The sequence below is a fragment of the Pteronotus mesoamericanus genome, unplaced genomic scaffold, assembly GCF_021234165.1.
Source record: "Pteronotus mesoamericanus isolate MK-2021 breed Mesoamerican mustached bat unplaced genomic scaffold, CSHL_Meso_final scaffold_54, whole genome shotgun sequence".
Classification (NCBI taxonomy): Eukaryota; Metazoa; Chordata; class Mammalia; order Chiroptera; family Mormoopidae; genus Pteronotus; species Pteronotus mesoamericanus.
The window spans coordinates 61,954,214-61,968,852 of NW_026555321.1; the positions used below are offsets into that span (position 1 = coordinate 61,954,214).

Consider the following 14,639-nt stretch of genomic DNA (forward strand, 5'->3'; position numbering starts at 1 on the left):
CCATCAAATGGTGCTAAGTGTCAGCAGAAAGAATCAAATACAAAAAAATAGCTTCGGGAAGGGGGCTGGAAGGGAGTTGAGCGGGGACTACCAGCTTAAATAGTGAGCTCACACAGGTCTCGCTCAGAGCATGACATTTACACAGAAATCAGCAGGAGGGTTATTAAACAAATATTCACATGGCTACAGTATCTATACCTGTTTAATTTTAATTTGGTAGTATTACCAAGATTTTTTGTTTAAGTTAAAAAGTCTTAGCAAAATAAGTGTCAAAATGTGTCACTTTGTCCCAGAAGTTGTTTAAGCTTTAGCTTAGCAATCTTGGTCATGGTAGAATGACTTTGTCTTGGCCTCAGCACCTCTGCCTGTAAAATGGAAGGATGTTGTAGGAATGAATTAAATGACAGTGCCAAGCAGATGGCAATCCCCCCAGGCCCAGTGGGGTTTATTACAACTGTTACTATAATGGGCATTTAGTAAGGTAAGTCACTGTGACAGCTGCATTCTGAGTGGTTAAAATTTCTAAAGCCCTCACTATCCCTCACAATGAGACAGGTCATGCTGGGTTATTTTGACAAAATTCTTCTCACCTGCTGAAAGGAATCTTCGAACAATGTCTGCCGGGACACGTTTATCTTTACGTGACTGGGTAGTGCATTGGACTAAAAACAAAAATAACATTGTCATATAAGTAAGCTTAGTAGACACACTGTGTAACAATACAACTAAATACTGTGACGTGAGACTCATTTAGCACTGCAGTACCTGGCATAGGTAACGGAAGTGAGCAAGCTTCCACCTAAAGCTGCGTTCGTAAGCAATCTGTGGACCACCTTTAGTTCTAAGAGAAACAGAACAAGCAGGTATTAATTCACGGTAAAGTCACATCTTTAACATTCAGTATAACATGAGTGTCCCAGAGGCCTATAATGACCATAGGACAGTTATTTGCTGGGAGACAGTGAGGGAGTATCTGCTGACCAGCAGGGGCTTGAGCAATGACGACACATGACACCTGCACATGTATGAAGGCTTTATTGTGGACTCTGCTTTGTAAAAAAAGTTAAGTGAAGTACCAACGTCCAGTGCAGACCATTTTCAAAGAGCCCCTCTGATAACTCTTAAATCTAAGGGACAGAGGACAGGTAGAAGGGACATGGAGGCAATTCTACATCTTAACCCTTAGCTGAAACTAAAACAAATTTAAGCACAGCAAGATGGGGCCCCAGAGACAGGTGGCTCAGTGGGTCAGTGAGGGAAGGAGCCAAGCTGGTGGCATGTAGGACAGGTTTTCCAAACTGGGCTCAATTCCCAGGGAAGGGCCTGGGTCTCTGCCTTGTGAGTAAGCCTGAGACATGAGCACAGAGAGCTTTCACTTCCCAAGGGGACACTTCGGAATGGAGGGAGAATGTTCTCATGAAGCCAGGTTCAAGTGCATTCATCAACAAATGTTATGAAATGTGTGCAATCAACTGGCCTTCTCCTGGACAGTGAAAATGTTCTTTGTTGAGATGAGATAGAAGGACTGTTTTTGTGAAGTTTAAGTAGAAGCAAAGGAGCCAGAAAAGAAACCACATGAATAAGTAAACTGTACATGGCATGTGTTTCTAAAAGGGGGACATGTCTCCCTGTTCCTCAAAAAGAGAGTAAGTTGTGTGGAAAGAACAGGAGGGGAGCAGGAGAGTCTCTCACTGCTGAGAAGGGTAAACAGAGTAGGGCTCACAAAGCAACACCAGCATGAAAACACAGAGGCACAGCCACAGAGACATGTGGGGGAAGGGCAGGTGAAGCAGATGGAGCAGCAGGTGTTGCAGGGACAGCTGGGTGGCCAGTGATGCTGAAGCAGAATGACGAGGAGACAAGAACCAGGAGTCAGGTACTGAGGGGCCTTGTAAGGACTTTGCTTTTTACTCTGACCAAGATGGAAACCACTGAATGCTTCTGTTTAAAGGAATGACTTTTTACTTAGATACTTTGTTAAACAGTCTAGCCGCTATAAGGAGAACCGCAGTGGCGTGCGGTTGGCATTGGAAGGAGCAGGATAGGCAGCACTGTCGGTGATACTTGAGTGACCCTGTTGGAGCAGCAGTTGGAGCACAGGGAGCTACAGTTCCTGATAGACTGAGGGTTAGTTAAGAAACAAAGAAGGCTCAGGATGGATTCCGAGACTTCAGACGAAGTATACCCAAGAGTGGGGTGGCCATCAGCTAAGATGGAAATATCTCTGGTGGTACAAGTGTTATGGAAATTGTTCAGAAGAGATGATAAGCAAAGATAACAAGGAAGCAGCTGAATAATAGAGGAAGCAAAATTTGCAGTGAAAGATTAAAGTGTGTCATCAGCATATCGATGCTTTTGAAAAGCATGACAGTGGATAAGAGTCACCTAGAGAATGAGTGCAGGAAGCTGAGGAGGGAGCTCTGGGACTTTCCTTCGATGTTGAGAGGCTGAAGAGTAAGGAGGACTCAGAAAACAGAGGAGCAGATAAGACCAGGAAGACACAGAGGAAACATGGACATTCCGACCCCATCTACTTCTGCCTAGAGAGAGGTGTACTGTGTCACATGCTCTGAGAAGTCCATGAGACAGGATGCAAGACAACCCCAGACTGACAGTGTGGACAGTACTGGTGCCCTTAACAAATTTAGGGGCAGGAGAGTGTTCCTGAGTTGGTCTAGACTGAAATCAGAAACAGCAACACAGATACAACTCCTTCAGGTTCTTTTCCTGGAAAGATCAATGATAAAAACAAATTTTTACTGAAAAGATTTATAAGGTGAAGAGTTATGGATTTTGTTTTTATTTTTAACCTAGAAGAAGTAAAAGCTGATGAGAGTAGTTTAGTGGAGAAAGAAAAACTGATGACGTAGCACAGGAAGATGATCATAATTGGAACAATTAAATGGGAAGGAAGGGACGAGACCCAGGTACTAGCAGAGGGCCTCAACTTTGACAGGAACAATGTCAGGTCACTGACAGGATCAGGAGGGAAGACAGATGCTGGCAGGTAGGCAGATTTGACAGGAGGAATTTGCAAAAAGGCCTTTCATGATGGCTTCTGTTCTCAGTGATGGAAATAACTCACCCCTAGGAGTGAGGATAAAAGAGACATTGATTGGTCAAATGCCTCAAAGATACCTTCATCTGGAAAACTCAGTCTTGTTGAGTATCTGAGTCCTGAGAATGCAGCACTGAGATGTGGTGGTCAAGGGCACAGACAGCAGACACACTGCCCAGGTCTGAAACCAACCCCATGACCTGCCGTGTGATTCTGCTCACGTCGGGTACACCCCTAAGCCTCAGCTTTTGCACTCAGAATAGGGAAAATAATAGTATCTTCCTCCAGGGGTTGCTGGAAAGTGAAATAAGCTAATGTCTGTCAAGTGCTCAGAATAACCCTTGGCACCATAGCCACTATATAAATTTTTGCTACTTTTATTGTTAAGGAATTACATGCCCCAAACCCATTCTGGGCTATTACTCAGTCAATGTTCTTGATCCAAAGTAAAATTTGAGGCTAACTTAGCAGCTAACCTACATTCTAATGAAGCAGCAGTAAGAACCTCAAGCTGTCACTTACACAGATGATTTCCCATTGCGAGGATCTTTGAACGTTGTTGTTCTGGTGTTATGATCGACAAAGTACCGCACACCTTCCCGAGTATACCTAATCTCCCAGCCTTCTGGCAGGGGCTCTTCATTCTGTAAGCTGAAAGACAGAAAGACAATCAAAGGTGACCACTCTCCAGGTACTAAAAACATCTGAATCGAGGTTTACCTTATCCTAGCTACATGTCAATACATATAGAATGATGTAAGGCTGTAATATATACATACCCTTGAGTTCTTGGATCTTCCCATTGCGTGGTTTTTGTGTTATGATTCACGAAGTAAACTCTGTCTGTTGAATCTACTCTTTTTTCTAAAAAACAGAGTGAACATAGCATTTAATAACCATTTCTATATATTCATTTCAGGTGTTTTTATCAAAAACATATTACTTACCCCAGCCTGGTGGCAAAGGCCCGTAGGGGTCATTTTCTGCAGCTAACATTGAAGCCTGATTGGAGAAAGGGTTGGAAGAGAAATAAAGTAACAGGATCTTAATATAATAGCAGAGACAAACCAAGCACTTGGCAGAATCACATTTTATAATAATGCTCTAAAAAATATAATAAAGGAATGTGAATGTAGTGATTTCAAGACATGAAGTCCTAAGTGCCGTGAGTTTAAGGGGAGTCAATCAATTACTCTCCTTCTACAATGACTTAGAAATAACACCCTGACCATCACTGTTTTCATCTCAGCCTTTCGACAATAATCTAGAGGCACCAGGTGAGAGGAGAGGAGGGCACATGAAAATGGTGGTGTTTAAATGAAGCAATAGTATTTGTTTAAAAACAGAACAATTATCACAGTTCTTTTTAAAACAAATGCCTATTCATACAGCCAGTATTAAATACGACTATCATCATTATACAAATAAACAATTATCTTTATATCCTTTTATATATTTATATATACATAAAACACTTACACTTACACATTATTACAACCCAGAAATGTATTCTGAAGCACGAGTAAACATTCTACTGTCAATTTGAAAAGAATGACAAATGTAAAATCATGACCTGAAAAGCCATTTCTCAATGATGATATGCATGCATCTTGATAATCATTTTAACACTTTGGAAGAGCTGCTGCTATCTGTACTCAGTGTCCCTCCTCTCTTCTCCCTCCTTCACAACAAGCCACTGTTTTTGGGGGGCAGTTATGTGCTGGCTAGGAAATATCCATCTCCTTTCTTGCATGCAGAGGGCTAGCTGATGGGATGATCATTCTGGGCAAGGAGGTTTGGGTAGAAGTTCCGGCTGAGGGCCTCCCTTTCCAAGTAAAAGGGCAAGGGCTTGCTAGAAAAAGCCATCTCCCTTCTATATCCCTCTCTGTCCTTCTGCCTAAACTGAGGAAGTGAGGCCCCAGGGCAGCAGCTGCACAGGATGAATGTAAGAAGCATGAAGCAGGAGGACTGAGGATGAAGGAGCCATGGCAGAAAGAGCCCAGGCCCCTGATGGCATTACTGAACCAGTGAGGATTGGCCCTGGACTCCTCCCCAGATTTGACGTTACACGTGTACAACTAGCCCTCAATCCATTCAAGGATGTTCTGTCATGTGTAGGAGAACACAGTTCTGATATACACCTGTTATCTGAGCCTGCCTTATTTCCCCAAGGTGTTCCTGTGTACACCTAAGTCCCACCAAATGCACACTCACACTACATAACCCCTGATTTACGATATTCAGCCAGATGATATGTATCACCACAAATTCTGTTTAATTTCCATGGGTAGCAGCTGGGTGACCCACACCTCCCTGGCTGCAGATAGCAGAAGAGGGGTCGCCTGCACAAGAGACCTTGTCCTCTCACCTCTGAACCAGGTGGTACTCTGACAGGCTGATTTTTCTCTTTGTATGTTTCCTACTTTCTAGTCATCTACCAGCCTCTATATGTGGGGTTTAAGTTGCCTCAAAACTATCTACAAATGCCCAGTACTTAAAATTTATATTTTATCTTTCCTATGATCAAACCCATTTAACAAAGGTTTTTTAGGTTTTTTTCCCCAACTCTTTTGTGAATGTTTACATAAATCACCAACTGGTCAAATTTTCAGGTATATTACATTTTTAGACAAAAGCATCCCAATCCCAGGAACATCTCTGGCATGCCAAAAGAGAGCAAAGTGCTGTTTAGGAACCTGGGAAAGGACCCAGAGTAGTTTGTGTATGGCGAGGCTGGCCTTAAGTAAAATCAGGAACTGCTTTTATTTAAAGCCAATAAAATGATCATCATTAAAGGTAAAAGACTGGGAATTTGTAAAGACATAGTATTTTATAAAGAAATTACAATTATGAAGCTATCATTTAATAAAGACAATGAGTAAGTTATCTTAGCACATTAGGAACATTTTTTTAAAAGCCTGAAGTAGTTATCTATATCACAAACCATGCTAGTTATTTATCAAAGGTTGTCAATGAAGGGCCCTGTAATGCAGTGCAATAGATTGTAACACATTAGACTGCAGTGCAGTAGAATGCAATGCAGAATGAAATGCAATAGGATGGAATGCATAAGAATGCAGTGCAGTAGAACAGAATACAGTAGAATGGATTGTGATAAAATGCACTGCAGTAGAATAGAATGCAAAACCAGTGCAACGAAATGCAACACATAGAATGCAATACAGTAGAATGCAAAGCATCGACATGCCGTGCAGTTGAATGGAATGCAACAGAATGCAGTTCAGTAGAATGTAACTCAGCAGAATGCAATGCAGTGACTGAGGCAGACCCAGGGCCACATGTACTCACTGAGTAGAGGTAGCGCTGGTTAAACTGCTGCAGGGCACCCTGGAGCTGGCTGCGCTGCGACTGCCACTGTTCAAAGTCCCGCACCGACTCCAGGGTTGGCCGCTGCCATGTGGTTGTCCTGGTATTGTGGTCGACATAGTACACCCTGCCACGGTCATCCACTCTTCTCTCCCAGCTACCACCAAGAAAGTGAGAATAAAAATAAAACATCTCTCAGTAGAAGACAATGGGAAGTAATTAATACTCCAAGCAAATAACTTAAAAACCAAGTCCAAGCCATGATAAAATAACTTAAAAAAATATAAATTATGATATCCTTCAGAAATGCTATGAACATGAAACTTGCTATTTATCTTATCTAAATACTTCCCATTCTACCACTACATAATTTCCAAGTATTACAGGTGGATGGTCAGTTCATGGAGTAGTCCCTGGCTGAGACAGTGGCAAGTGGAGGTTCTTACACTGAGTATGTGAAAAGCTCTTCCCCCTGCCCCTCCAGTACCGGATTGGTGGTGGGACAAGGGGAAGATAGGCACATGTGCCAGAGAAGTCAAAATGGCAGCATGAGAGGCGCTGGACCTAAAAGGCCTGTCAGTGTAGCCTGGGGAAAGATGGGAAATGAACCTACTCAAAGCATACAAAAGTCTGGGAAATTGGTCGTTTTGAGAAAGCACCTAGTTCATTCCACACCCAAGTTAATATAAACTCAGGGGAACAAAGAATGCCCTTCTTTCTTGCTCATGGCTCACTGGCTTGTGGCCTGCACTTGAACAGTGCCTCACCTGTTCCCTCCATGGACCACATGGCCTTACTGGCCACAATGCCCACGGCCTCCAGGAGGGAGACTCTCTCACCCACTTGGTGATGCACCTGCCAGTGCATTAGCACATTCTCCACCCTGGAACTACACAACCTTGTGGACCTAGCAGTCACATGACCCATGGCTGTACTGGCTCCATACGCATGCTCCAGGACGGAGCCTGAAATGGGCACCAGCCGGGAACAAACTAAGCTACCGGGATGGCCACTTAGCAGCTGCCTGCAGGCCCCAAAGGATGGTACTTTAAGGTGAAGCAGGAGCTCTGGGCACTGGTTCTTGTTTTGGTCTTACTGAGGATTGTTGGTCTCACAGAGGAGATGGGCTTTGAGATGGGGAGTCCTCCATTTTCCCAAATTGCACAGCATCAGAATAAAACCTCTTCCATTTTTCACCAGCAACTGCTTCATGAATTTTGCTTTTGTGGCATGAAGTAGAGGAACCCCCCCTTTTTCTGTTTGGTAACATAAGGATGTCTCAAAAACAGGTCATAGATTGAACCATCCCAGAATCGATCCAACTATACTTTCTCCCCCTTTTTCTGATAAGCATTTACTAAGTGCTTACTGTATTCCTGGCAATCAACACTATAGCCACTCCCGACGTCAGGATGTTAAGTCTGTCGACAGTTCTTTGCCTACCACCCTGCAGCTCATCTGAGGTGCAGCTCATCTGCAGGTGCAGTCATGGCATCCCACTTGCCAGAGCTCTCAGGGACAGCTCAGAAAACCTCCCAATTCCAGCCTCAGTGCTCCAGCCTTCCAATGTTCCTTCCAGAGAACCGTATGGAGCCACATGAACACCCTCTTGGTCCCTTTGAACAGAATGTCCTTCCCAGTCTCTGCACATCCAAACACATCCATCCTCCAGGGTCCAGTTCACCTAGAACCCATTGTGGTCATTAATTTACACAACAATCTCAGAATTCTCTCAGCAACCGATCTCACAAAGTAACATTCCTTGTCTTGAATTTTCTAGAACTGGAAGTGTGTTTTGTATTGGTGGACAGAGCCCCCGAGTATCAAAGATGACAAGGAAAAATGCCAGGTGCAGTTAGAGCATGGGAATACTATGAATAGTAACCAAGCTGGCTATCAGTGTGGTGTGCTCATGAGATGAAGACATGAAACCAAGGACGAAGGACATCAGTTTGTGAGTGGCCTTCAGTGAAAGCCTAACAGCATGAACTATATTTAATGGGTAACAGAAATATCTGCACTCATATAAACCCTCTATAGCATCAGCCAGAATGTAATGAAGTTTACTTGTGGCAACCTGTAGATCCCACTGCAAAGCACTCAAATATCTGCCAGTAAATCCCATGGAACAACCAGGTTTGGATCACTGTCTATGAGAACTACATGGATGAATTGCCTTTCATCCCTTAAAAAGTTAAACAGGCACTGACATTGGACCAAAATTCTGCAACAACCCTCAGTAACTCATTCCAGTGTTTGACAATCTCTTAGGAAGCCCTTCATGAATGTAAGGAAACAATATGCAGAATGAAAGAATAACGTTAAGTCATATGACATAAACTTGAAAACCACGTTTGATAAAACAACTGAAGGTGACAATGCTTTCACCTTACCCTGGAGGTAAAGGCTGTGGTCTCTCCCACGTGGTCGTTCTAGTATTATGATCCACATAATAGGTTCTCCCATGAGGGTCTTTTCTCTGCTCCCATCTTTAAAAAAAAAATGAAAATGTAAGTAAAAGACAACAAATAAGACAATATGAAAAATGACTGCTTATTATAATCAGGAAAGTTACAGATATGTCTCACTTTAAAAACCTACATATATATTGTAAAGTTGTTTTCTCAATTACTAGTGCTTTTAAGTTCTTACACATTTCCTTTTTTATTAACACAATTGGTTACTCAGTAGTATAGTTAGCAGAGAAAGCTAGAATATACATTAAGTTTTTAAAAGATACTAATTTACAAAATTCTAACTCATCAGAAAAAAGTAGTTCAATCCAGGTAGGAACTTCCAGCCTAATATATCAAGGCCAAGGCACAAAATGTCAGTGAAGTAATATACATTTTTGCCTGCAATTTCAAAACCACTATCTAAAAGATTTCAGCAGAAACCACCTTGAAGAGGCACATGATTCACAACTGTTAGTGTTTCTGTGCACCAACAATTCTCCCTCCATGTGCACCCAGCATCTCCTCTCTGAGCACATCTGTTCCTCTCTGAATTAGGGTAAGTCTACAAATCTACAGACACTGTACTGTATCTTTTGTTCTGATTTGAAGACTCACTCTCATTTTCTTCTCTGTGATCCCTGCTTCTTCCTCTCCAGTCCTCCCATAAAAGGATATGGAATATTTCAAATACACAAAATAAAAACCTGGTAATTCTGAGTTTAACATTCTTGTTTTCAATCTGAACACAGAATAGGGAATATTTTTCTTTCTCTTAAACACAAGAACCCAATTAAATCTGATTTCTTGTTTAATAGAGAGGACTTTCATGATTTTTTCCCTATGCAATGATCACACCTGCTAAAGGTATTCCCTGAACAAGGTGTACAGATAGAAGCTGTCAGTCTCCTGCACAAGAACACACACACAGGCACATGCACATATACACTCACCCTCCTCCTAACTGTCCCAAACACATACATGCTGGGCCCTTCCTTATGTGACTATGAAAACCCTCCTGACAGCTGAGTCAGGAACATAACATGAGTGCTATTCCCACCCCTGCCCTTTCATCGTCTGCCTTCTCCTTACCCATCATCATTCTAACTGCAGGTACTTGTCTGCCGCCCCAGGCGAGCACCAGAACCCCTTCCAGTCCTTGTCAGATCCCACTTCTCAGGTCCATGACTTTCACTTTCCCTGCCTGGTTGGAAAACACGAGTCCTAGGAGCTTCTTGAGGAGGACACCTGGGCGGGAAACTTGGATAAGCCTAGGTGTCTATGCGCACACTCAACAGTGCAGCTGGACACAGAACTCAAGGTCACAGACAATGTCCCTCCACAATGGAGGCACTAGCTGCAGTCTCCTAGGGCTCTTTGTGCTGATTCTGAGAAGTCTGATGCCATTTTAAAGAGTGCGAGACCTGCCTGCCTTTGTTTCTTAACCTCTGGAAATGTTTAGGATTTATTTTTTCTTCAGCCCCAATGTACTAAAACTTTCCCACCGGAGTGTCTTAATAGAGATTTATTTTCCCTTGACCTGAGTTTTGGTGATCCTTTTCAAAAAGAAAATCATGTCCTTTATATTGTAAAAGTTTTAGTTATTTTGTTAAGTATTTCCTCCCATTTTCTCTTTTTCTGAAATTTCTCTTATCAGACCTTCTATTTTATAAATTTCTCTTTTTGTCTTACTTTTTGGGAAACTTCTTTACCTTCATCAGCCAAGTCTTCCACTGAATTAGATTTCCAAGAGCTCTTGGTTCTTCGAGTATTCTGTTTTTATAACATCTCATTGCTTAATTTATGTCATACCTACTCTTATCCTTCTGAGAATATTGAAATAGTCTATTTCTTCAGGGAGCATTTTCTAGGTTGTTTTGATTTTTCTTTCCATAAGAGGTTTCCCTTGTATATCTAATGAGCAGAGGACCAAAAACTGCCTCGGGGCTTTGTGTGCCTGGGTGGGGCTTGTGGGTTGTGGGATAAATGGAAAGGCAATATGAGGCAAGTTCACTAGAGGACAAACAGCAGTGCTTTTTGTCTTTTTTTTTTTTTTTTTTTTTGGCAGGGGAGTCTTCAAAGGAAGACACTTCTAAAAGTTTCTAGTCTTCTGGGTGGAAAGGTAGAATCCTGGCTGTCAATACTCTGGGACCTGGGTAGGAAGAACAAAGTGCTTCATTCATATAAAGGGCTATAAAGCTCTTTTTCAGTTTTATCCTAAGTCAATTGCAAATATTTCCAATTTCACATTCAACAAATAAATATTCAGTAAGCACTTATGCTAGTCACTAGTTCTTAACTTTTCCAAAATGAAAGATTACTTCCAGAATTTAGTATTTTTGTTCTAAACAGATTTTCTTTCTCAAACTAAATTGCTTATTATACAGAACATTATATTCAGAACTACTTTTGGATTTCTTCTTTATATTTTTTCTACATTCTATTCTCTAGATCAAGGGAAGACAAACATTTTCTGTAAAATGCCAGAGGACAAATATTTTACGCTCTGGGATAAGAGGCAAAATTGAGGTCATTAGGGTAGATACAAACCTAATAAAAGAGAAAACTCTTGCCATGCCTCACCCTGTTTTCTGGGTTGTGGGCATGCTGGCAACATTCTGGGGACACAGAAGTCCAGGCCCAGATGAACGAGCCTGGTCAATGTTGTGTCTTTCCTGTGAAACTCTCTAACCTCCCCTGACAGCTGGCCAAGTGGAGGAACTAGCTGAGTTGTCATTTCCAGATGAGGTCCTACATCCAAGAGTGAGTCCTCAGCATGTAGGTAGTGACCAGAGCAGCCTTGGCAGCAATGCAGGAGGAAGGTGTTGGAAAGTTGGGGTGGGCAGAGATGTTACAGTGGCAAAGGAGACACTCTGGCTGTGCCTGTGAGTCCTATAAAAGTGGCAGGCTGGAATTGGCCAGAGACTACATTATCCAGTAATAGAAATTCATGAATTCACCTTAAATAGTTGCAGATTACTTAACTGATTAATGAGACTTCTCAACAGAACTCTTTATTTTCCTGGAGAGAAGTGCTAATTTGTAGCTGGCACTGTCACCTTCACCCACAATATTCTCCTTTTCAGTGTTTAGATACAGCCTCTCTGCCTCATTAAGCATATAAAAATTTTCAAAACCTACTACTTAACAGAGACCTTGTTAAAACAACAAGAAAAGTAAACTTGGAAGAATTTTGTGAAACATAATAAAAACAATAGAATTTAGTTATTGATTGCATAACTATGATTTCAAACCTGAATAACGAGAGGGTGAACTTGCCTTCTTACAAGCACAGTCCCACAGTCACCTCTCTCCTGCCATGCTCACTTGTCTTGTCTCACCGTCCCCTCAGCAGCTGATATCCCTTCACCTGTCTCAGCTCATAAAACAAGCAATTGCCCCCAGTTCTGTCTTTTCTTGCCCATTTCCACATGTGTTTACAGGGAAAGGGTAAGAGTTGCCGTCACACCCAACCCTCCTGGAGTCTACCATGCCGCAACTTGAATACAGCTCTCACCATTTCCCAAAACCACTTGTCAAAGGTCAGCAGCAACTAATCTCTTTGTTATCAAATTTTATGGCGCCTTTCATTTCTTAGCTTCCTTGAATTTTTCAGTATATTTCTGTATATGGTTTATCAACCATTTCCTTAGGTGTATTTACAAGGCAGGGCCTTTGCCCAACTGCTCACTCCCTCGAAATCACTCACTTTCACTCTAATTTACTTACTGAAAAAATTGGCAGGCACAGTTTTAGGCATGAGGGATATAGAAATGGAAAAATAAAGCCGTTTATCAATGTAGTGGAGAAAAAACTGATGATAACACAAAAATAAAGTACATCACTGCGCAATCTTACTGCTACAAGAAAAACAATACCAATTCCATCCATCATGCTGATGAAAAGAACCCAACTCTAAGAGTTCATAATGATTCCATTGATATTAAATTCTAGAACAGGGAAAACTAACCTATAATCTGTAGTGGAAAAAGTCAGAACAATGACTGCCTCTCTAAAAGTAGGGACAGGAATTGACTGAGAAAGTGGTTTGAGAGAATCTTCTGGAGTAATGGTACCTCTATAAGCGTTTGGGTTAACAATGTATACATTTGTCAAAAACTTATCAAAATGGTACACTTAAGACTTGTACATTTCTTCCTATGTAAACTTTACCTAAAAAGATTTTTAAATTCTGAATTCTAGTTAACTGGTCAAAGCTGAAGAGCTAAAGGGCAAAATGTATGGTACCTTAAAACTGCTAAACTGCATTTAAAAATTAGATGGAAAGAGAGATAAAGAGATATGAGATAAAGCAGACGGTAAAATGTCAACTGTAGAATCTGGTGATAGGTATATGGGTGTTCCCTATAAAGTTCTTCTAGTTTTCAGCATGTTTGTAAATTTTCATAAGAAAAAGTTGGGAAAAATAGAACAGTGTAAGAGTTGGGGCAGAAAGTCCTGATGAGAGCAGGGGGTGTGGGGAGGGCAGGAAAGCCCTGTGGAATGAGATAGCCTGACCTTGAGCTGTGCATATATAAGGAACAACATTCCACACAAGTGAGAGCCAATGCAGGGTCTTAGGCGAGATTGCACTCAGCATAGCACACAGATGTCATTTCCGAGACCAAGCCTCTTTCTGAGGATAGTGGAATGCTACTGACAGTTAGCTAAACAAGTGAGTAAGTAACCAGAGAGGAAACACAGGGGCACAGGAACTCAAAGATTTTTGAGGAAAGAGGGAAAGACACAGATTTGAACAATAACTGGGTTCACCAGCAGATTCCTACGGGAGCCAAAACCTGCTCCACCCTCCTGTTCCTCCTCTTCCTCACAACTAATCCCCAGGCCCATCTTAACATCACTGTGAAAGGCCAGCATCCACCTTAGTGTGGGTCATTTTATTTTCTCTCCAGGATCAGTGGCCCACAGCTCACAAAGAACTACATTTTACACTAACATCTCGTGTAAAGTTATGCTATTTATTTACAGTTGTATACAAACACACCAGGGAAACCCACATTCCGGAAACACTGCTCACTCTTACTACATATCATACACATCACTATTTCCTATTCTTATCTATACTGAGTCACTTCATTAGGTGTTCAAATTTTGTTCATAACCTGCGACATCCTCCTACTGTCCAGACCATTCACAGTGCCTGAAGCAGTGATGTGGCCCCCCGCAGAATTCAGTTTCTGTCCTTACTGCTTTGATCGAAATGCCTGCTTCCTTCATAGAACAGCTTGGCCGTTCTCTTGTCCTCTATTCAGTCTACAGGACTGCCAGCATAACCTTCATCACACTTGAGTATCACACACCCCCCTCCACTTAAAACTCATTAGTACTCACTCCTGGTTTCCAAGACAAGCTGTCAGCCCCTCTGCAGGGATCCACACTCTTCACATACTGTTTCCTCTTTGGCACTCACACCTTGTCTTCCCAATGCTGAGCTCCAGCAGGAACAGACAGTCTCCCCTGAGTGCGTCTGATCCTGCTTGGCATACTATGCTTTATTTCAAGAAAGGTAAAAACACAACTGAAACACTATGATGTCAGTGGCCCAAACACACACTTGGCTCCCCTGAGTGAGCCCACCAACACCTGCCTCAACTACTCCTCTTAAGAAAGCCACTTCAGGGTCATCTCTCCCAGAAAGACTTCTTTGATGTCAGTCGGCAGAGCAGGCCCACCACATCCTAGACTGAGCTCTGGCAGAGCTGTCACTGCACTGTGCAGTCCCTGGTTGCCTGTCTTTATCCCCTAGACCATGAGGTTCCTGCAGTAGGAACAGCTTCTCG

At 42.2% G+C, this 14,639-nt stretch overlaps 1 protein-coding gene across 2 annotated transcripts in view; it reads right to left on the minus strand.

Annotated features, from left to right (window-relative positions):
* Positions 1-14,639, minus strand: part of WWP1 (WW domain containing E3 ubiquitin protein ligase 1) — a 108,899-nt gene that overhangs the window by 21,234 nt on the left and 73,026 nt on the right. For both annotated transcript variants that reach the window (XM_054595549.1, XM_054595548.1), the window contains exons 10-16: positions 8,779-8,874; positions 6,368-6,542; positions 4,006-4,060; positions 3,838-3,922; positions 3,581-3,709; positions 766-841; positions 591-662 (exon numbers count right to left, since the gene is read on the minus strand). In XM_054595549.1, coding sequence (XP_054451524.1) covers positions 591-662; positions 766-841; positions 3,581-3,709; positions 3,838-3,922; positions 4,006-4,060; positions 6,368-6,542; positions 8,779-8,874 — 688 coding nt within the window. The remainder of the gene's footprint in view (positions 1-590; positions 663-765; positions 842-3,580; positions 3,710-3,837; positions 3,923-4,005; positions 4,061-6,367; positions 6,543-8,778; positions 8,875-14,639) is intronic.